Below are 24,430 nucleotides of genomic sequence, written 5' to 3'. Positions count from 1 at the left end.
TTTAATTGCAGAGTGCCAGCCAACCACGTTTGTCCCATGCTGAGATGTTAGAAGATTACCCTCGTTACCCGGACATTCACGACGTCAATCTCACCCTCCTGAACCCCCGCATGATTGTGGTAAAATAGATGTCAAATGCTGTATTCCCCTAAATTCCACATCAATCTTTATAGGAAAAATAATAACAGTAATATCAGAATATTTTTTACTGTAAGAACAATAAGGATGTGGAATTCTCTGCCTGAAGAAGTGGTTTTATCAGAGTCCATACAGATGTTCAAACAGCTACTAGATGCATACTTGCAAAGACAGAATATTCAAGGATATAATCTTTCAATGTAGGGTAACAACTGCTTGATCCAAGGATAAATCTCACTGCCATTCTGGGGTCAAGAAGGAATTTTTTGTCCTAGCTTGTTGCAAAATTGTGCTTCAAACTGGGTGGTTTTTTTTTTTTTTTTTTTTTGCCTTTTGGATCAACAGCAAAAAACAGGTGTGAGGAAGGCTGAACTTGATGGACGCAAGTCTCTTTTCAGCTATGTAACTATGTAACTATGTAATATTTAACTTGTTAGTTTCCTACTGCGTCCATGAGTCTGTTATTACCAAACTTGTAACTGACCTCAGAAAGGCTGTGGTTACTTGCCTGATTTTGATCTACTGCACCTGGGTCTCTTAACACTGAGTTGAATATCAGTTGCTCATCTTAGCACTAGTCCAAATCTTTCTGAACTATTTTTCAGAGACATTGGAGAAGCTATAGGTTAATGGTGATTACATATATTGTATATCTCTGTGTTTTCTCTCTCTTTTAGGATGTCACCCCATACATGAATCCATGCCCCTTCAGCGTTTCTCCAAACACCCATGCCTCTCAGGTGTTTAATCTCTTCAGAACCATGGGGATACGACATTTACCGGTGGTTAATGCTGTGGGGGAGGTGAGTTCTCTTGTTTTTTTTGGCTGGAGGTAGAAAAAATGTCTGGTAAATTTTAAAGAGCTGGGTGAATTAATCCAGTGGTGCAATCACTGTTGAAAAATTTGCATTCCCAACTCCGTGATGTCAGCCTGAAGATTCTATCACAACTAGAGATCTACCTGCTGGCAAACTCTGGATTCCTAATTATTGTCCGTGACAGCAGAGGTCTGTATGCTGAGCTGGGATCTCTTCCAGTATGATTGATTGATTGATTGATTGTTTGCAGATTGCAGTTCTGTGTCATGGCATAAACTCATCTCATTTTTTTTTGGCCTATTGTAAATTGCAGATTTATTTTTTAGTCGCAAACCATTCATAGGCAATTTTTTATTTAACCTTTTCAGTTATTTGGGGAATGCTGTGTAAACTAACTGTTCCCATCAATTACAGTTTTTCTGTAAATCTGCAATGTTGATTAATTTCCAGGAGGTGGCGATCAAGCACCTTGAGAGCCAGTTTTTCCTGCAGTATTTACCGTACATACTCGAGTATAAGCCGACCCGAATATAAGCCGAGGCCCCTAATTTTACCCCAAAAAACTGGGAAAACTTATTGACTCGAGTATAAGACTAGGGTGGGAAATGCAGCAGCTACTGGTAAATTTCTAAATAAAATTAGAACCTAAAAAAAATTATATTAATTGAATATTTATTTACAGTGTGTGTGTATGAGTGCTGTGTGTGTGTGATGCAGAGCCTTGATGCGGGGTGGGCATTTTTATTATTTTTTAATTATTATTTTAATATTTTTTGTTTGTTTGTTTTATTAGTAATATTTTTTTTTTTATTATTTTTTTTTTTTATTGTAATATTTATTTTATTATTTAATTAGATTTTCGTCCCCCCTCCCTGCTTGATACATGGCAGGGAGGGGGGCTCTCACTTCCTGGTGGTCCAGTGGATGGGCTGTGTAGGAGGTGGCTGGCAGGAAGCGTTTACTTACCTTTCCTGTCAGCTCCGTCCTCCTCCGCGCCGGTCCGGTCAGCTCCCAGTGTAAGTCTCGCGGCCGCGCAGAGCGTTGCCACGGTAACCCGTGGCAACGCTCTGACCCCGCGGCTCTCGCAAGACTTACACTGGAGGAGAAGGGAGCTGACCGGACCGGCACGGAGGAGGAGGGAGCTGTCAGGAGCTGCAGGGAAGGGAAGCAAACGCTTCCTGCCAGCCCCTTGTCTGTATTATGGCAATGTAAGTTGCCATAATACAGACATTGACTCGAGTATAAGTCGAGTTGGGGTTTTTCAGCACAAAAAATGTGCTGAAAAACTCGACTTATACTCGAGTATATACGGTAACTATATTCATTCTATAAACTATTTTAACAGAAAGGATGCGTTGAGATTTCTGTTATCTACAAGTATGTGTCTCACATTTTTGTTGGTTTAGATTGTCGGTATAATAACCCGCCACAACTTGACCCATGAATTCCTGCAAGCGCGTCTGAGGCAACACTACATGACCTCCTGATCGTTTAAGTGACGCGCCTCCCCCCGATTGCCTCTTGTACACTATGTGCCGGAGGGTTGTTTTCCAAAGACTCCAAGCATGGGCTCCGACGTAGTGAACGATTTGATTCTAATTTGATACACCTGCCAGGCCCGTCTCTCTCCACCCTTACCTGCCTCCTTGAACAAGGAATCTGCTGCTGCTGCAAGATGTTAGGATCTAAACGTATGCTGCACTCGGTTAATGGACTGTTACGTGTTCTAATGCTGTGGGCATTTTGGCTCCTGGTGTGAGCCCCTGTATTGTAATGTGTCTTCTCTTGTTCTACTGCTTTGAGGGGTGTATTCCTGTGCAGAGTCAACTGTTCAATTATGACGTCGGTGACTATCTACAAGCTTTAGACAGGTGAGGGGTTACGGCCATCTCTTCCACCCATTGGAATGGGCACAGCCCATATCTTCAAAAGAAACTTGTCTTCCCAACGTAGATGGATGAATCTTCCGTTTATTTTACACCCCTACCGCAAACGTTTATTTTAACATTCCTTCGAAATCTAGTGAATTGATTTCCTTCCAGACTTTTTATTGGCACTGCAAAAGATGTTACATGCTCTTACTATGTGTCTTGACTGTGTGAGGACCAGGGTCTTGTATACCTGAGGCGTCCAATCTGGGTGCTTTCCTTCTGTTGGTAAAATACACTTTCTATAACTCTCTTCCAGACCGGGGGAATGGGAGCTGTACTTTACCAAGAGCAAGGGATGGCAATCTGATTTCCCTTATTTTTATAAACCCAGAGGTGAGCTTATCCTTAAACGCCCAACATGAAATACTGACTTATGCTTGCCCCTGTCCATCCATGTACTTACCGGGTGTGTAAATACAAACTTAATCATTCATGTTTTCTAATTAATGGAATAGCTGTGGCGTGCCACCTAACGTATCCTTAAATGGCTACCCTCCTGCCCCCTCCATGGATTATTCCATTGTTTTTTGGGTTTTTTTTTACCACTAACTCCAGATATGTCCCATAATGTGACATTGTAGCAAAACAAATCTATTCTTTAAATACTTGTAAGGTTCAAGTGGGGTTTTAACGTGGAGGGGGGATAAAAAGTATTGCTCATTTAATCTCGCTATAAAATAAAAATATACAGGTTTATGGTTTCATCAGATTATCCTGGCTTCGACGAATAATTGTAATGACAAACTTGCAAGGACAGAGCCGAATCTCTGCTGCTTTTTGTTTTTCTTTTTTCAATGAAGGAACGTTTATTTTTGCTAAAAATGTCATCGTAATCTGTCAAAAAGACTTTTGAAATCATGCTGGGTCTTACGGAAACATTTTGTTCCCAATGTCCCAGAATATACTGCTATTTTTTAACTAAACATTGTGGGAGGTTAGGAAGAGATGTAATTGTTAATTGTGATCGTCTTCATAGCTACCGAGCTCTCATTAACCCTTCCATGCCAGAGAGACCTGGGTTTCATTCTGGTTAAAGAGAAAGTCTCTTTCGAGATGTGTATTTTTGAATCCAGTTTTTAAATGTAGAAATATTAGTCTAGCTTTTAACACATATTTCAGCTAATACGGGAATACACGGTCCATTTGTTTTCCCATATTACTTCATAATTCCACTTCTGTTCCAAGTCCTTGTTGATATTAAGCAGGACTCAAACCTTTCTTACAAAACAACCACGTGACATGGGACCCAGTGTATTGTGCGAGATGATCATGGTAAAATTTACTTAATTTGCATAAAATGCCTTGTCTGTGCCTTGTCAGAAGGCAGTTCTAATTTCATTATGGTTTAAGTATTAGATTTTCCATCTCTCAATCTATATTTTTGTATATCATCATGTGAGTATCACTTGTAATATTATTTTGGGACACTGGATTCAAACATTTAGACACAACCAACGTTCTTTAATTGTTCATGATTGATGATGTTTTATTTTCCCTCAGCGTGCTTTATGACCCCTTGTCATGTCATCCCATTTATTATCATATGCACTGTAAATTATTTCATTTTAATTGTACATAATCTGTAGATTTTTTTTTGTATTTTTTTTTTTTTTTTTGTATGTATTTAATTTAAATTTGTGTCCGCATCCTATCAGTATTATCATATGTCCAAATAAAAAACTAAACAACCTATCTTGGTCTGAGTGTTTATTTTCAGAGAGAGAGAGAGAGAGAGAAAAAAAAAACCACGTTCTGATCAGTGTGTATAATGCATTAATTTATACATTTCTCCAGAACGCGGTTCTTTTTGCCATTGAGAGTATCTTGTATATTACATGATATTTGTCTTCACAGCTCAAAAGGGAAACATAAAATTATAATTAATAAATAAAAAGTTAAATGTAAAAAAACATGGAGCGCAAAATAAAATTATCTTTGGAGTGACTGGAGAACAAAAACTTTGTTCCAGTTCATAACATTTCGACAATATAGATTAATATTTAAGATCTAATTTGGGTTAATATTTCCATTTTATTATCGGTTATGATTCAAACCGATCACAGGATTTTTTTGGGGGGAAGGGGAGGGTTTACAACCTATTCAAAAATATTTATAATTTGAGAGTTTTTTTTTTTTAAACCAGTCTAGGTTTTTTGTTGTTTTTTGATAATGTCAAATTGTGCTTTAATCTCGTAATTTAATCTATTGCTGCTCAAATATGTGTTTCAGTAATTTTAGTTCACGTTATTTAAAAGCTCAGAGATGCATTAAAACTTGCTCGATAGCAAGAATAGGATTTATGTAAAATATTACTTGTGTCAAATCACAAAATCCAGGAAAATTACGGGAACTAGATGGCTCCTCTTTTCAGATAGCTGTGTACCTGCGGATATCAATGGAGCCATTAGGCTTATCTTCAAATAATGAATCACATCATGAAATTCCTCATTTTCATTTTATTTATTTTCACCTTCTTGTAACGCTGTCTTTTGGACACTGCTTCAGCCGTTTGTGTTATACTGATAATGTGTCCTTCTGATACGTCATACTATATTTTAAACTCTCGAGAGCAAATTAAGGAGCCCTGTTAGCCAACTTATGATTTATACAACACTTTCCCAGGCAAAATGACAAATAATTAACCCTCTGATTGTCCGGACTGTGTTATAGCACATATACCGTAAATCCATTCCCAACCATAATAACTGATGTCGTTATTATAAATTTTTTTATTTTTTTTTGCCTTTGGCATTAAATGCGTTGGCTCAGCAAGAACATAGCGAGGTGCTGGACATCTCCAGAAACTAGTAAGATTATAGTACCCCTCTGCCTCATGTCTACTTTCTACTCTGTCAAACAGAATTAAGATTTTTCTTTGTATCAGCACAAAGAATTACAGTATTGGTGAATTTTTAAGGCCTTTTCGCAGTGTTTTGTAGTGTCTATGGGGATATGGTGCCGATTAAAATGTTGATGCTGGGAGAGGGAATCGGACTCGGGCAGTGATTTTTGAAAAAACAGAGTATGAATCAGTCAGTGATACAAGGATAACGAACAGACTTCTGAGATAATCCCCGGCAACATGAGGCTTGTAGAAAGCATCCTTTATTATTTTTCTTCACTATACAACAAAGAATGGAACAACAACAACAAAATAAGGAATAAAATGTGTTTAACTCGTCCAAGGTCCTGAAGATTTAACACTTTCTCTGCTGCAATGCGTCACAAGCCTCCGGATGTGATAATATTAAATCACTCTGAATAAATAGTGACGTTTTTGTGAGCTGTCAAAATTTTACATGTAGAAAAATAAATAGATTTTGCACATGAATGAAACAATGACGTAGATTGTGTTAGGTGCACAGTGTCTGTAAATACATTAACCCTTCACCCTCTCTTTGGTCGTCGACACCTGGGCTTTTCTTATCTCGGACTGCTTGCTTCAAAACTATAAAGAAAATAAAACGAGTTAATTTAGTTAAGTATTTATTTTTGGCCATGTCTATTAAACATATATTCTAGTAAAATCACAGGATGGCTGAATATTGGCAATATACTTTGTAGAGAAAGATGACGTCCAATCAATGTGATCTGTAAGGATTCTATTTTGGAATGGAATTATGTTAAGATCTGCTAAAGCTGGGTATTCCATGCTGGCACAGACCGGAATATAATGTTGGTAACGTGTAGCATGTGAACTTGATGATAATGGCCAGAATTCTATAAAACCACAGCTTAACTTGATAACATCCAGTGGTGTAATTTACCATGATTATTGTTGCCGTCTACAGCAATGTCTGAAAGAGTTAAGCTTTCGATTTTCAACTCCTGGACCACAGACCGTCCTAAAGGATTCATCAGAGAACCAATTTACTGCAAAAGCATTTTTGTCAATTCCTGTTCTCAAAAAGACACTCAAGAAATAACCCAATGTTTGAGCACAGATGGGTTACTTAGTGATCCTTGAGTTAAATGTGTTAATCCCCGTCTATAAGTGGTCCATCAGGACTGGATTTGGGAAACCATAGATAATGAGAGAGTGTAAAGTGGGGATACAATTACCCGAGGTTGTATATTACAAACATAATTGGAAAAGTTCATGAGAACCATTTGAACTTATATTGACTCAAAAACTTCTGCCGACTCCCTTAATAGTCTAAAAAAACTGTTAAAATCTTTTTAACCAGTTAAGAGTTATGTACACCCTGTACTTTAATAACAATCTGTCCTCTTACTGATGGCACACCACAAAAAAATGCCAATGGTCATTAAGGGGTTAAACATTGTCCTTCTGAAAATATATATCACAATTAATCATTCTTCCCGTAAGCGGCTTAGCAAGGGTCTAGGGTTTAGGAAGGTCCGGTATGTACTACCTGAATGCGGGGTGATGTATTAAATAATGGCATAGAAGCTAATGCTAAATTTGATGGGCCTCATTGTATTTTTGGTGGGGGTTTTTTACGACATGTATAAAGATTGTCTGCAACAAAATCCCCAAAATATAATTACATTACTCTGTTATTTGGCACACAAGGATTTATTTCTGGAGGTTATCATTATATTTATTTATAATTTTTTGAGGTAGCTCAGAAATAAATTATGTCCCCATTGAATTACTTTTCAGTAAAATACATGAACACCGTTCCCCATCAGAAACAAGAGTCTCTCACCCGTCTGCTATTGCACCCCATGCCACTCTGTGCTCCAATTTTATCGATCCGGGATCCAAAGCAGTCAGATCTTCTCATGCTCCTCGGTGCGTTGAGAAGTTCCCGTAGTTTGTTCTTGAGTGGGGACAATTTATCTGGTGGCCCCCAGGACCCTTTGTTATAGGCCAAATCTGACTGAGGTCTTGAAGCTTCCCCAGTCCAGGAAGGAGCTGAATTTGACGAGTCAACTGTGTCATAATTCTGGGCAAACAAGTCTGGTGATGGGGCCTCAACATCCTCAGAAGGAAGTTTGTCTTCCAAGCGTGATAATATGTCCTGGTGGAAGCACATTGTAACATGTTAACCAAGTGTCACTCTGTTCAGTTAAGAATGAACATTTCAATGGAGGGCCTAATCAATCATGTCAATTATTACTTTGTAATGTTTCTAATTCGCATACAGTGTGACCACTGGAAGCTATAGTGTCATCTTGGGTAACGTTCCTCTAAATGTTAAAGCTACTATTTCCCCAAAATTTTTTTACGTTCTATTAAAAACAATTATGTGTATATACACTGTACACAAACTCTTAATGACCCAGCATGACCATGATCGCTGTACGGTTTGTCTGAATCTTCGCAGGACAAGTTTTAGAAGACTTTGATGTGGATAATATTGAAATTATATTGAGTTCATATGTATCAACTACAAAGCTCTCATACATTGTTTAAATCTCAAGGCGTCTTACTGATTAGAAGGTAAATCTATCAATCCAAAAGTAGACTTTCACAGGTAAGATAGATCTTTGTCATGGGAAAGATAATTCTAACTATATTAGCTGCATTGTTAATTTATGTGGCCACAGAATTGACTTTTTGCTTAGGGAAGGGTTTAAAGAATCACTTTATGGGGAGCTGGGTGCCAAAAGAAGGGCAGATATACAAGTAGGACTAGAGAATTCATTATGAAAGGCTACGGGGGAGATGTAGACGCAAGAAAGTATAGATTTGTAAGTTAAACATAAAAATCCACAATCCCACTTGTGTAAAGAGTACTTTCCAATATAAATGTATCACCCCCTTCTAACAATGTATTTAAATATTCTCTCACCCATCCAGATTTTTATGTTTTTTTTTGTTATATTGCTATTTTAAGGTTTTGATTGTCTGATTTTTACATCTGTAGACCGTGTGTTTATTTAACTAAACTAGTTTCCACTCACCAATTTCATGTTAAATAATTCTGTCTATTAATATCTATATTAAATATGATCATTTAAAGTTAATTATGCAACACATTGCATTCTATGTTAATTGAAACAAAATATCTCCTATATCTCTCCATCCTCCCAAGCAGTTTTTTTATGAAATTGTAAAATTCTATCTATACAGCTCTTTCATTTAGAGTTCAATATAATACACACAGGCCTTACAACATGTAAAATGGCACAAAATATACAGTTTTCTTCTTATCTTATTTTCACAAATATAGTTTTATTTAAAAAGAATTATATACAGAGGCTGAAATGGATAATTGGACTTAAACGTTGTTTTATTTTTAAAAGAATACAGAGTCCCTGGAGTACTATCTTCTATCCCACATTTATATATATATTGCCACAGTGTATTTTGTTATTCAGTTAAAATCCCAGGAATAAAAGTCAGTATAGTTTTAGATTAAACATTCGCTTTTAATTTTCACAGAATTTCCTCTACCTGAGTCCAGTGTCCTAAATCCTGATCCCAGCGTTTCCATCCAGTTCGAAACTCTGCTATATTGGCCTAAATGTTAAATTTCCCATTTTAATTCTCCACATTTCCCAAATTGGACAACAGACACTCTTTTTATAATAATCCTGTCCATTTCTCGCTTACCTTTAAATCAGAGAAGTCAGAGGAGAGGATGGAGCCGTACGCTGGGCTTCCAATGGACTCCATCACTGCAAGAAGAAGAAATGCAAAAGTAGTGTATTGAACAAATGAAGCCCCCATGGCTCCTCTAATATTCTTTGTTTTGCCAAACGTCTTGATTCCTAGTCTTTAAATCTTTGTCTGCTTCTCCAAATGTCCTGATTGCCACCACCCTGACGGATTTTATATGGGCAGTAAGGCCACGAGTTAATTTGAGGAATGAACCCCCCCTCCACATTCTAGCACTTCCGAAATGATAAAGAAACAGTTTGGAAGCCAGATGAAGATTCCCTTTTAAAGTTATCCTTCCCTCCTCGTGGCCACAGGCTCATTCGAAGGGTGACTTCTCCACTTGACCAGACTGACCCTCTGGTGGAAGATTCACATTCTTGTTTAAAGAGGTTTTTCACATTTAGTGTCTGGGTGAAAAAGGACAAATAAACTCCTCTATCTGATAGTTACATTCCATTACACTGCCTCATGGAAAAAGCAAAACCAGTCAGCCTTCTGTACATCATAAACCTACAGGGTGATGGATATACAATTAGCCTCTAGCACAATGGACGCCCATCCCATCGTAAGCCCTCGAATTACCAGAACAACCTTAATCCAGAATGTAAAGGGATAACAATAATATTATAATATGGAGGAATATTAAATTAGCATAAAAAATGAACCATATTATATTGTCCGTAGTCGGTGTCAGAAATAAAGATAACAAATATTGCTTTATCCTTATGAATATGCAATGGAGAGAAGACAATTGTTGACATTTATAGAGAGATACAGCCATGTTTATCTTTGCTTGATGAGCATACACTGGATACACCCCCTTCCCTCCACCCCCTCCACCCCAATCCCCCAACTACTCAATTTTTTTTTAATTAACCATTTTCTTTAAATTTTCTTTAATTAACCATTTTCTTTAAATTTTCTTTAATTAACCATTTTATTTTTGATATACGTGAGGTCACAAATAGTAGATGTAACTTGTCGTACAATGTAAGCAAATGAATAAATCATAACGAAAAAGTTTCCAAAGTAACTTTGAAAGCAGAATTTGGAATCGAGTTTTAATAGTTAATGGATTATTGGCTCCGGTCATGATTTTTTTTATTGGTGTCTGGTAGCAGAATTGACACAGAAACGTCATATATAACTTTATAAACATCTTTAATTAAGCTTTTTTTTATTCCAAGTTACAAATGATTAAAACTTGCAACACGAGTAGCTGCTGCCGTTCGCCACTCTGTAAATAATCAAGAATGTAAATATAAAAAAACATGGATTGTTTCAGCATGTTCGGAATTGCAAGTAATGAAGTTCTGCGAGAACAGCTGAGTGACCCAGTCTGTGCTGACAAAGTATTGATAATGATAAATGTAACATTGATAAAAGCGTTCGAGCTGGTTTTTGCTTTTACTGTTTTGTGAAGCTTTAACCCCTGTACCTGAGTTAATAATGGAAAGGCTTAAAGTTTGAAGTCGTGTGCTAGTAGCCAGGGCTTAAATATTACTAGCCACTGCAAGCCGTAGTATGCTCACCACCAGGGGTGAATTTGTACTGTACATGGATGGATACAATGGTTAGCGTTGAGTTGAAAAGATAAGGGTATTGTGTTTTTAAAGACTTCTTCACTCGCGTCATCACCAAGAATTGCAGTTTTGACTTTTAAAGAATAAAGATTGCTGGGTGGCAAGTGAACCAGGGAGGTCATTTCAGCAAGAAAATGTTTATCAAGTCAATAGTTCCAGTAATAGAACCGTCCCCCTCCCCCCACCCCCCCAATGTTACATTGACTGAAAAGCGGACATGTTGGTGCTCAGTGGTTGGTAACCACAAGATGGAATATATAATCTGAGACCAGAATAGAGTTTTTTTAGACTTGTGCAGAAAAATGTGGTTCGGATGATTGTGACTTTTTTGAAACTGAATGCAAATGTCTAGAATTTATCAACTTTCCATAAAGAAAATAAAAAATAAAGGGGGCGTGTTTGACCGTGTGACTGTGCACACGTGTCTTAGTGGAGCTCCACAGATACCCCGAGACTGACCCGAAATACAGGTGATACTCGAAAAATGAGAATATCGCGCAAAAGTTAATTTATTTCAGTAATGTAACGTAAAAGGGGAAACTAATATATGAGATAGACGCATTTACATGCAAAGCAAGATAGTTCAAGCTGTGATTTGTCATAAGTGCGATGATTATGGCTTACAGCTCATGAAAACCCCAAATCCACAATCTCAGTAAATTAGAATATTGTGAAAAGGTGCAATATTCTAGGCTCAGAGTGTCCCACTCTAATCAGCTAAGTAAGCCATAACACCTGCAAAGGGTTTATGAGCCTTTAAATGGTCTCTCAGTCTGGTTCAGTAGGAATCACAATCACGGGGAGACATAAAGTATGAGGGAACCTCAGTGTCAATCTTCAGCGACATCCCGTTTGCTACACTGGTGGAGAAACTCAAACTGGCTCCGGTGGCCAAGATGCTGAGGGACCACTCGGTCCGTTACCGCTGGGGAGCCGACGGTGCCTTGCAAGTCCCACAAGGAGACAAGATTGTCACACTCTTTTCGGACGACGATCCTGAGACGTTCCTGCAGAGGCTCAAACTGAAAGTCCGACATGCAGACATGGAAACACCAAGGAGCACCTGAGACGAAACGCACAGAGACCCAAGGGAAGGCACTTTGCTGACCCTAAACAAGCCCACAAAGAACGCACTCTCTAAACGCTGATTCTGCTAGAGGGATAGGCTTGCAGACACTACAATGCTCCCACTTGCCTGCTTATTACAAGTGACTAACTTTGTCGTGAATTAACGAATGTCTTACCTATGTCCATAAATCCCTCAGACAGTTCACAGAGGAACTCTGAGCAGATAGCCACTGCAAGATTATTGGAGTCTAGACATCATAGCTGGGATATTATGTCGCAATTATACGCAAAAAGCAATAAAATACTAATTTATAAAATAAATAAATAAATGTTGCCAAGAAATGTATAGATATCCCAGTAGATACCTGTTTCAAGTTATAGTCCTGCTCCTCACCTGTCTGTTTCAAAGCATGTCTAAGTATATTCTCCAGAACATGGAATGCATTGAAGCAGTTTAACAATTTGTGAATTCCCCTTTCCCTATTCTCTCGTTATTCTGCATTTATTTTCCTTTTTTCATTCTGCAGAAGAGAGGGTGCAGGACTGTCTGATATCACACTATATCCGGACTATTAATCTGGATTCATTACTGGATAAATTTTATAACTGCAGCCTTTATTCTCGGTGCTACTTGCATTGAATTGTGCTGGTGAAATTTTATGTAAATAAGCAGAATGGAATACAGCAGATCAGAATATAATTATATAAGAAACAGAGGGGTTTGATCACCTGCTGTTGGACAAACTCACTCATTATATACAGTGACTGACGTTATTCTAATACTGTTGATGTAGTAGCAGAAATGGGCAGTTCCATGTCACTCAAGCCATCATAGGATTTAGTATTACAACATCTGCAGGTCTGCTTTTCTTACCTCACCTCATCTCAATACATGTGGGATAGGGCAATTATATAGTGTATTATAACAATAGTAGAGGGTTACTGCATAGAGTAACTGCCAGCATCTCTGGATAGCAGGGGTTACTGTATAGAGTGACTGCTGGCTAGCTCTGGATAGCAGGGGGTTACTGTATAGAGTGACTGCTGGCTAAATCTGGATAGCAGGGGGTTACTGTATAGAGTGACTGCTGGCTAGCTCTGGATAGCAGGGGTTTCTGTGTAGAGTGACTTCCGGCATCTATGGATAGCAGGGGTTACTGCATAGAGTGACTGCTGGCTAGCTCTGGAAAGCAGGGGGTTATTGCATAGAGTGACTGCTGGCTAGCCTGGATAGCAGGGGTTACTGCATAGAGTGACCGTTAGCTAGACTGGATAGCAGGGGTTACTGTATGGAGCGACTGCTGGCTAGATCTGGATAGCAGGGGTTACTGTATAGAGTGACTGCTGACTAGCTCTGGATAGCAGGGGTTACTGTATAGAGTGACTGCTGGCTAAATCTGGATAGCAGGGGGTTACTGTATAGAGTGACTGCTGGCTAGATCTGGATAGCAGGGGTTACTGTACAGAGTGACTGCTGGCTAAATCTGGATAGCAGGGGTTACTGTATAGAGCGACTGCTGGCTCGCTCTGGATAGCAGTGGGTTACTGTATAGAGTGACTGCTGGCTAGCTCTGGATAGCAGTGGGTTACTGTATAGAGTGACTGCTGGCTAGCTCTGGATAGCAGGGGTTACTGTGTAGAGTGACTGCTGGCTAGCCTGGATAGCAGGGGTTACTGCATAGAGCAAATGCTGGCTAGATATGGATAGCAGGGGTTACTGTATAGAGTGACTGCTGGCTAAATCTGGATAGCAGGGGGTTACTGTATAGAGTGACTGCTGGCTAGCTCTGGATAGCAGGGGTTTCTGTGTAGAGTGACTTCCGGCATCTATGGATAGCAGGGGTTACTGCATAGAGTGACTGCTGGCTAGCTCTGGAAAGCAGGGGGCTATTGCATAGAGTGACTGCTGGCTAGCCTGGATAGCAGGGGTTACTGCATAGAGTGACCGTTAGCTAGACTGGATAGCAGGGGTTACTGTATGGAGCGACTGCTGGCTAGATCTGGATAGCAGGGGTTACTGTATAGAGTGACTGCTGACTAGCTCTGGATAGCAGGGGTTACTGTATAGAGTGACTGCTGGCTAAATCTGGATAGCAGGGGGTTACTGTATAGAGTGACTGCTGGCTAGATCTGGATAGCAGGGGTTACTGTATAGAGTGACTGCTGGCTAAATCTGGATAGCAGGGGTTAATGTATAGAGCGACAGCTGGCTAGATCTGGATAGCAGGGGTTACTGTATAGAGTGACTGCTGGCTCGCTCTGGATAGCAGTGGGTTACTGTATAGAGTGACTGCTGGCTAGCTCTGGATAGCAGTGGGTTACTGTATAGAGTGACTGCTGGCTAGCTCTGGATAGCAGGGGTTACTGTGTAGAGTGACTGCTGGCTAGCTCTGGATAGCAGGGGTTACTGTATAGAGTGACTGCTGGCTAGCTCTGGATAGCAGGGGGTTACTGTATAGAGTGACTGCTGGCTAAATCTGGATAGCAGGGGGTTACTGTATAGAGTGACTGCTGGCTAGCTCTGGATAGCAGGGGTTACTGTGTAGAGTGACTTCCGGCATCTATGGATAGCAGGGGTTACTGCATAGAGTGACTGCTGGCTAGCTCTGGAAAGCAGGGGGTTATTGCATAGAGTGACTGCTGGCTAGCCTGGATAGCAGGGGTTACTGCATAGAGTGACCGTTAGCTAGACTGGATAGCAGGGGTTACTGTATGGAGCGACTGCTGGCTACTTCTGGATAGCAGGGGTTACTGTATAGAGTGACTGCTGACTAGCTCTGGATAGCAGGGGTTACTGTATAGAGTGACTGCTGGCTAAATCTGGATAGCAGGGGGTTACTGTATAGAGTGACTGCTGGCTAGATCTGGATAGCAGGGGTTACTGTACAGAGTGACTGCTGGCTAAATCTGGATAGCAGGGGTTACTGTATAGAGCGACTGCTGGCTAGATCTGGATAGCAGGGGTTACTGTATAGAGTGACTGCTGGCTAGCTCTGGATAGCAGTGGGTTACTGTATAGAGTGACTGCTGGCTAGCTCTGGATAGCAGTGGGTTACTGTATAGAGTGACTGCTGGCTAGCTCTGGATAGCAGGGGTTACTGTGTAGAGTGACTGCTGGCTAGCTCTGGATAGCAGGGGTTACTGTATAGAGTGACTGCTGGCTAGCTCTGGATAGCAGGGGTTACTGTACAGAGTGACTGCTGGCTAAATCTGGATAGCAGGGGGTTACTGTATAGAGTGACTGCTGGCTAGCTCTGGATAGCTGGGGTTACTGTATAGAGTGACTGCTGGCTAAATTTGGATAGCAGGGGGTTACTGTATAGAGTGACTGCTGGCTAGATCTGGATAGCAGGGGTTACTGTATAGAGTGACTGCTGGCTAAATCTGGATAGCAGGGGTTTCTTCATAGAGTGACTGCTGGCTAAATCTGGATAGCAGGGGTTACTGTATAGAGCGACTGCTGGCTAGATCTGGATAGCAGGGGTTACTGTATAGAGTGACTGCTGGCTAGCTCTGGATAGCAGTGGGTTACTGTATAGAGTGACTGCTGGCTAGCTCTGGATAGCAGTGGGTTACTGTATAGAGTGACTGCTGGCTAGCTCTGGATAGCAGGGGTTACTGTGTAGAGTGACTGCTGGCTAGCTCTGGATAGCAGGGGTTACTGTATAGAGTGACTGCTGGCTAGCTCTGGATAGCAGGGGTTACTGTATAGAGTGACTGCTGGCTAAATCTGGATAGTAAGGGGTTACTGTATAGAGTGACTGCTGGCTAGCTCTGGATAGCAGGGGTTACTGTGTAGAGTGACAGCTGGCTAGCTCTGGATAGCAGGGGTTACTGTATAGAGTGACTGCTGGCTAAATCTGGATAGTAAGGGGTTACTGTATAGAGTGACTGCTGGCTAGCTCTGGATAGCAGGGGTTACTGTGTAGAGTCACAGCTGGCTAGCTCTGGATAGCAGGGGTTACTGTATAGAGTGACTGCTGGATAGCAGGGGTTACTGTATAGAATGACTGCTGGCTAAATCTGGATAGCAGGGGTTACTGTGTAGAGTGACTGCTGGCTAAATCAGGATAGCAGGGGTTACTGTGTAGAGTGACTGCTGGCTAGCTCTGGATAGCAGGGGTTACTGTGTAGAGTGACAGCTGGCTAGCTCTGGATAGCAGGGGTTACTGTATAGAGTGACTGCTGGCTAGCTCTGGATCGCAGGGGTTACTGTGTAGAGCGACTGCTGGCTAGCTCTGGATAGCAGGGGTTACTGTGTAGAGTGACAGCTGGCTAGCTCTGGATAGCAGGAGTTACTGTGTAGAGTGACAGCTGGCTAGCTCTGGATAGCAGGGGTTACTGTGTAGAGTGACTGCTGGCTAGCTCTGGATAGCAGGGGTTACTGTGTAGAGTGACAGCTGGCTAGCTCTGGATAGCAGGGGTTACTGTGTAGAGTGACTGCTGGCTAGCTCTGGATAGCAGGGGTTACTGTGTAGAGTGACTGCTGGCTAGATCTGGATAGCAGTGGGTTACTGTGTAGAGTGACAGCTGGCTAGCTCTGGATAGCAGGGGTTACTGTGTAGAGTGACAGCTGGCTAGCTCTGGATAGCAGGGGTTACTGTGTAGAGCGACTGCTGGCTAGCTCTGGATAGCAGGGGTTACTGTGTAGAGTGACAGCTGGCTAGCTCTGGATAGCAGGGGTTACTGTGTAGAGTGACAGCTGGCTAGCTCTGGATAGCAGGGGTTACTGTGTAGAGCGACTGCTGGCTAGCTCTGGATAGCAGGGGTTACTGTGTAGAGCGACTGCTGGCTAGCTCTGGATAGCAGGGGTTACTGTGTAGAGTGACTGCTGGCTAGCTCTGGATAGCAGGGGTTACTGTGTAGAGTGACAGCTGGCTAGCTCTGGATAGCAGGGGTTACTGTGTAGAGCGACTGCTGGCTAGCTCTGGATAGCAGGGGTTACTGTATAGAGTGACTGCTGGCTAGCTCTGGATAGCAGGGGTTACTGTGTAGAGTGACAGCTGGCTAGCTCTGGATAGCAGGGGTTACTGTGTAGAGTGACAGCTGGCTAGCTCTGGATAGCAGGGGTTACTGTATAGAGTGACTGCTGGCTAGCTCTGGATAGCAGGGGTTACTGTATAGAGTGACTGCTGGCTAGCTCTGGATAGCAGGGGTTACTGTGTAGAGTGACAGCTGGCTAGCTCTGGATAGCAGGGGTTACTGTGTAGAGTGACTGCTGGCTAGCTCTGGATAGCAGGGGGTTACTGTATAGAGTGACAGCTGGCTAGCTCTGGATAGCAGGGGTTACTGTATAGAGTGACTGCTGGCTAGCTCTGGATCGCAGGGGTTACTGTGTAGAGCGACTGCTGGCTAGCTCTGGATAGCAGGGGTTACTGTGTAGAGTGACAGCTGGCTAGCTCTGGATAGCAGGAGTTACTGTGTAGAGTGACAGCTGGCTAGCTCTGGATAGCAGGGGTTACTGTGTAGAGTGACTGCTGGCTAGCTCTGGATAGCAGGGGTTACTGTGTAGAGTGACAGCTGGCTAGCTCTGGATAGCAGGGGTTACTGTGTAGAGTGACTGCTGGCTAGCTCTGGATAGCAGGGGTTACTGTGTAGAGTGACTGCTGGCTAGATCTGGATAGCAGTGGGTTACTGTGTAGAGTGACAGCTGGCTAGCTCTGGATAGCAGGGGTTACTGTGTAGAGTGACAGCTGGCTAGCTCTGGATAGCAGGGGTTACTGTGTAGAGCGACTGCTGGATAGCTCTGGATAGCAGGGGTTACTGTGTAGAGTGACAGCTGGCTAGCTCTGGATAGCAGGGGTTACTGTGTAGAGTGACAGCTGGCTAGCTCTGGATAGCAGGGGTTACTGTGTAGAGTGACTGCTGGCTAGCTCTGGATAGCAGGGGTTACTGTGTAGAGTGACAGCTGGCTAGTTCTGGATAGCAGGGGTTACTGTGTAGAGCGACTGCTGGCTAGCTCTGGATAGCAGGGGTTACTGTATAGAGTGACTGCTGGCTAGCTCTGGATAGCAGGGGTTACTGTGTAGAGTGACCGCTGGCTAGCTCTGGATAGCAGGGGTTACTGTGTAGAGTGACAGCTGGCTAGCTCTGGATAGCAGGGGTTACTGTATAGAGTGACTGCTGGCTAGCTCTGGATAGCAGGGGTTACTGTATAGAGTGACTGCTGGCTAGCTCTGGATAGCAGGGGTTACTGTGTAGAGTGACAGCTGGCTAGCTCTGGATAGCAGGGGTTACTGTATAGAGTGACAGCTGGCTAGCTCTGGATAGCAGGGGTTACTGTATAGAGTGACTGCTGGCTAGCTCTGGATAGCAGGGGTTACTGTGTAGAGTGACAGCTGGCTAGCTCTCGATAGCAGGGGGCTACTGTATAGAGTGACTGCTGGCTAGCTCTGGATAGCAGGGGTTACTGTGTAGAGTGACTGCTGGCTAGCTCTGGATAGCAGGGGTTACTGTTTAGAGTGACTGCTGGCTAGCTCTGGATAGCAGGGGTTACTGTGTAGAGTGACAGCTGGCTAGCTCTGGATAGCAGGGGTTACTGTATAGAGTGACTGCTGGCTAGCTCTGGATAGCAGGGGTTACTGTGTAGAGTGACAGCTGGCTAGCTCTGGATAGCAGGGGGTTACTGTATAGAGTGACAGCTGGCTAGCTCTGGATAGCAGAGGTTACTGTATAGAGTGACTGCTGGCTAGCTCTGGATAGCAGGGGTTACTGTATAGAGTGACTGCTGGCTAGCTCTGGATAGCAGGGGTTACTGTGTAGAGTGACTGCTGGCTAGATCTGGATAGCAGTGGGTTACTGTGTAGAGTGACAGCTGGCTAGCTCTGGATAGCAGGGGTTACTGTATAGAGTGACTGCTGGCTAGCTCTGGATAGCAGGGGTTACTGTATAGAGTGACTGCTGGCTAGCTCTGGATAGCAGGGGTTACTGTGTAGAGTGACTGCTGGCTAGCTCAGTAATTTAGAATTTACTAAATAACATCTGTAGTGGAGCGCTAGTCCTCATTGGGGCTCTTCCTCCGCTGGATCTGTGAAGACAGGAACTCTGGAACAAGGCGCTGTGAAGTGAATAGCTCTATCCCTGCCCAGTAACTGGACGACACACAGTTCTGAGAGTCCGAGAGTACTACTGACTTTATTCTGCACAAACTAAGCCTTTTATGTGCAGACCCCCAGCATGGGGTCTCCATACAAAATATACACAAGAGAGATAATTGAGTCAAAATCTGGTAACTCCATTATCTCTCAGTTACCGGAAACTGCATGAAAAATACACGAAACACCCCAAAAACATATTTCACAGGACCCCTCAAGTCTTATATCCTTGAATAGCCCGGATCTGAGCACCCAAGTTGTCCAAATAGCACTCAGATCCATTTAGTAGAACGGAATCGCCATTCGGGCAAAGTTCTCACTGGCCGGTCGGGAAGTGGTACGATCTTTGCCCCGGTTCGCGGGATCGCGTTGCCAAAAAGAGTTCCAGGCGTTTGACGACCAGGTACCGCTGCCTGTGTTCGCGAGACAAAATAGCCACCATTTACTGGAGCACATGCATTCGGTTATACAAATGGCAGCCACCCAGTGAAAGCACTTGAGTTAATTGCGTGATTGTGGTTAACAGCCAGGGGTGGTCGGTGTTCAGGGAGGTATAAAAGGGGGACCACACATCATCCATTTGTGAAACGAACAATGGGGGGTACGGACAACTGAACAGAAAGGGTACGAGTCTGCTACATCTTTTTAGACCGATAGAAGGAAATGGGAACGATGCTGCAATGCTCTGGTAGTTTGCTCGTAAAATAAACACGTATGTGGGGAAATCACTAAATCAGTAAACATTATGACACTTACAGTTTTTTTTAATTAATCCAAACGTAAGTTTTTGTGTGGAAATTGAACAATTATAGTTATGAAAAGTATAACTTCTTGGGACTTTTATGGATAATTCATTCAGACATGTTTTTTCAAGCAGGAATTCCAAATCTAATATATTAGAGTATAATGCATTAACAGGGCAGCTCAAATGTCCTCAAATCATTTTAGAATATTGGCGCGACTACAAGGCTCGTGACAGTCGCTATTGTGATTGGGCCCTTGAGTTCTTACCTGCCAAAAGGGGGTGCAAGCCAGGCCAGTATTACATTTTTGCACCTGGGCCCATTGGTTCCTAATTGTGCCACTATTTTAGAATATGGAGACCGTGTCTCCAGATGTGAGACCCCACTCTTAATCTGCCCATTCACTCTTACAATCTACGCATCTATTTATTCATCTTAAGATCTAATTCACTGAGAGCCTGAGAATCTACCCATTCACCATGAGAGTCTAAGAATCTGCCCATTCACCACGAGAGTCTGAGAATCTGGCCATTCACCATGAGACCCTGATAATCTGCCCATTCACCATGAAGATCTGAGAATCTGCCCATTCACCATGAGAGTCTGAGAATCTGCCCATTCACCATAAGAGCCTGAGATTCTGCCCATTCAACATGAGAGCCTGAGAATCTGCCCATTCACCATGAGACCCTGAGATTCTGCCCATTCACCATGAGACCCTGAGAATCTGCCCATTCACCATGAGAGCCTGAGAATCTGCCCATTCACCATGAGACCCTGAGATTCTGCCCATTCACCATGAGAGCCTGAGAATCTGCCCATTCACCATGAGACCCTGAGAATCTGCCCATTCGCCATGAGACCCTAAAACTCTACCCACTCACCATGAGAGCCTGATAATCTGCCCATTCACCATGAGAGCCTGAGAATCTGCCCATTCACCACGAGACCCTGAGAATCTGTCCATTCACCATGAGAGCCTGAGAATCTGCCCATTCGCCATGAGACCCTAAAACTCTACCCATTCACCATGAGAGCATGAGAACCTACCCATTCACCATGAGAGCCTGAGAATCTGCCCATTCACCGTGAGACCCTGAGAATCTGCCCATTCACCATGAGAGCCTGAGAATCTGCCCATTCGCCATGAGACCCTAAAACTCTACCCACTGCCCATTCACCATGAGAGCCTGAGAATCTGCCCATTCACCATGAGAGCCTGAGAATCTGCCCATTCACCATGAGACCCTGAGAACCTGCCCATTCAACATGAGAGCCTGAAAATCTGTCCATTCACCATGAGACCCTAAAACTCTACCCACTCACCATGAGAGCCTGAGAATCTGCCCATTCACCGTGAGAACCTGAGAATCTGCCCATTCACCATGAGACCCTGAGAATCTGCCCATTCACCATGAGAGCCTGAGAATCTGCCCATTCGCCATGAGACCCTAAAACTCTACCCACTCATGAGAGCCTGAGAATCTGCCCATTCACCATGAGAGCCTGAGAATCTGCCCATTCACCATGAGACCCTGAGAATCTGCCCATTCAACATGAGAGCCTGAGAATCTGTCCATTCACCATGAGACCCTAAAACTCTACCCACTCACCATGAGAGCCTGAGAATCTGCCCATTCACCGTGAGAACCTGAGAATCTGCGTATTCACATGAGAGCCTGAGAATCTGCCCATCAACCTGGAGTAGTGTCAGTTTACTATGAGAATCTAGCCATTCAGTCCAGAGAATTTACTGTGAGAATCTGACCTTTTACTCTTAGAATATGCTCATTTACTCTACGAATCTGACCATTTATCTTGTGACCCTTGTAATCTGACTATTGATTCACCATGCAACCTTAAAAATCTGACAATTTACTCTAAGAATCCGCAGATTCAATTAAACTTTCTCATAACATTTAGATATGAACAATCTGTGTGTGTTGTGGTGTTTTAATAAATCCAGTAAAGTCCTAAGAAGGGATTTCATGGTAACAATGCATTAGAGGCAGCTCGATCCCTGCTAAATCTGCTCTTTAATAAAGATACAATTTATCATTCCTAGCTAGCGGCCCCTGACAGCTCTCATCCTGAGGACATGAAAAATGAATACCCACTGTATAATTATGTGTGATTATTTAGCACTTTATAGTCACAATAAACCTGGAACCAAAGGTCCGTCCCAGAATTCTACTACATCTGATGGGTACAGAGAGGTCTATTCTCCAAACAATGATCTAAGGTGGTTTAAAAATAAAACGTTTGAGCTGGTAGATCTCCTCCTGTTGTAGAACCCTAGCACTCTCAGGACATTGCAAGTCTGAAACACATCATGATAATTGTTTATCTCAAACAGCCATGGCGGGTTTAACCTTTTGACCACCACAGTTTAAGTGTATTGAGTTTCATTGTGAGAAGCTCCCTTCCTTGGGGCTGGATACCGGTAAGGATTTTGGAGTTTTCGCCATTTTGATTGGTGAACAAAGGTTATTCACGGAGAATTGTAATTTTTCTGGAAATTATGCCATTGAATAAAACATTGAAAATAACCAGAATTGCTATTAAATTGGTCTCAATTTGATGCTCGTTTTCTTTTAACATTAAAGATTTAGCAATTGGCATTACAGACCCGTCCAGTCCTGGCACAGAGCGCAAAAAGCAGGAAACAAAACCATTGCCCAGTATCTCCTCCTCTGTGTCTGTCTACGCTGACCAGAAGGGGCAAAGGAAGCCACGAGAAACACGCTTAGATCCACAATAAAGGTTAATATAGAATATCAGTAAACATAATATGAACTATCTTCTTTCATTTTAATTCAGGCTTATTAGCAATGCACAATGCTTGTTTTATTTAACTTCTCAAAAGAGGAATCAAAGCTTGGACATAAGAAATACTCTGTTGTTGCACCGAGACAGGGCCGGATTAAGAGCACACTGGGCCTGGTGCTGACAATTAGTATGGGGCCTAATTACAGAATCTTATCGACCAAAAACACTAAAACAGTCCTACCTCCCAAGCGTCATGCATCTGATGGAGTTGGTGTTGGAGGGAAACTCAAAGGATGCAGCTATAAGAAAACACATACTCTATGCTAATCTTTTCATCTAATTAATCAGGGCTCGAGTCCTGCAGGAACGCATGGGAACGGCGTTCCTGCACTTTTTCCAAAGCAGGAACGCCGTTCCCAGTCCTGCAGGACCTGCCCTGCTACCTGCACACAGGGCCCATCACACGCTGTGTTCCCTCTCCGGCTCTAACTCTCACGATACCCGCGGCTGTCAGAGCGTTGCCATGGGTTACCATGGCAACGCTCCGCACAGGCGAGTCTTGCGAGAGTTAGAGCTGGAGAGGGAACACCGCGTGTGATGGGCCCTGTGTGCAGCGGCTGGCTTCCTCCACCGGACCACCAGGCGATCTCCCCCCTCCCTAACAAGGTAAGAAGCAGGGAGGGGGGAATAAACAAAAAAAATATACACACACTCATGAATTAAAAAAAAATGCTTCTCCCCTATCATCCTGCACACACACACACACACACACACATCATCCAGCACACACACACACATCATCCAGCACACACACACACATCATCCAGCTCACACACACACACATCATCCAGCACACACACACATCATCCCCCCCCACACACACACGTACACACACACACTCATCATCCAGCACACACACACACACATCATCCAGCACACACACACACACATCATCAAGCACACACACACACACACACACATCATCCCCCCCACACACACACATCATCACACACACACATCATCCCACACACACACACACATCATCCAACACACACACACATCATCCCACACACACACACACACACACACACATCATCCAACACACACACGCACACATCATCCAACACACACACACCATCCAGCACACACACACATAATCCAGCACACACACACACACATAATCCAACACACACATACATAATCCAACACACACACATCATCCAGCACACACACACACACACACACACACATCATCCAGCACACACACACACACACATCATCCAGCACACACACACACATCATCCAACACACACGCACACAAACATCATCCAAAACACACACACACCATCCAGCACACACACACATAATCCAGCACACACACACACATAATCCAACACACACATACATAATCCAACACACACACACATCATCCAGCACACACACACACATCATCCAGCACACACACACGTCATCCAGCACACACACACACATCATCCAGCACACACACACACACACACATCATCCAGCACACACACACATCATCCCACACACACACACACACACATCATCCCGCACACACACACATCATCCAGCACACACACACATCATCCAACACACACACACACATCATCCCACACACACACATCATCCAGCACACACACACACACACCATCCAGCACACACACACACATCATCCAGCACACACACACACA

General features: G+C 42.9%; 2 protein-coding genes across 2 annotated transcripts in view; one reads left to right on the top strand and one right to left on the bottom strand.

The window, feature by feature from the left end:
* CLCN6 (chloride voltage-gated channel 6) overlaps positions 1-4,474 on the top strand; it is a 29,424-nt gene extending 24,950 nt beyond the window's left edge. The window contains exons 21-23 of the mRNA XM_063436781.1: positions 12-119; positions 816-941; positions 2,363-4,474. Of these exons, the coding sequence (XP_063292851.1) occupies positions 12-119; positions 816-941; positions 2,363-2,443 (315 nt within the window). The 3' untranslated portion in view covers positions 2,444-4,474. The remainder of the gene's footprint in view (positions 1-11; positions 120-815; positions 942-2,362) is intronic.
* A 1,484-nt stretch (positions 4,475-5,958) lies between these two features.
* On the bottom strand, positions 5,959-9,616 carry NPPA (natriuretic peptide A). The gene is made up of 3 exons (XM_063437079.1): positions 9,414-9,616; positions 7,561-7,875; positions 5,959-6,335 (listed from the first exon to the last, which is right to left on the bottom strand). Exons 1-3 carry the CDS (start codon positions 9,528-9,530, stop codon positions 6,330-6,332), a joined length of 438 nt encoding a protein of 145 aa, XP_063293149.1. The 5' UTR covers positions 9,531-9,616; the 3' UTR covers positions 5,959-6,329.
* Positions 9,617-24,430: the final 14,814 nt, after the last annotated feature.

The sequence above is a fragment of the Pelobates fuscus genome, chromosome 11 (genome assembly GCF_036172605.1).
Source record: "Pelobates fuscus isolate aPelFus1 chromosome 11, aPelFus1.pri, whole genome shotgun sequence".
NCBI lineage: Eukaryota > Metazoa > Chordata > Amphibia > Anura > Pelobatidae > Pelobates > Pelobates fuscus.
Note: the sequence above shows the minus strand (reverse complement) of the source record. Positions and strands in the feature narration are given on the sequence as shown.

Coding starts and splice junctions, on each gene's coding strand:
- NPPA (XM_063437079.1), bottom strand. CDS start 9,530: ATGGGGGCTTCATTTGTTCAATACACTACTTTTGCATTTCTTCTTCTT. Junction 7,876..9,413: donor CTGACTTCTCTGATTTAAAG/GTAAGCGAGAAA, acceptor TGCTTCCACCAG/GACATATTATCACGCTTGGA.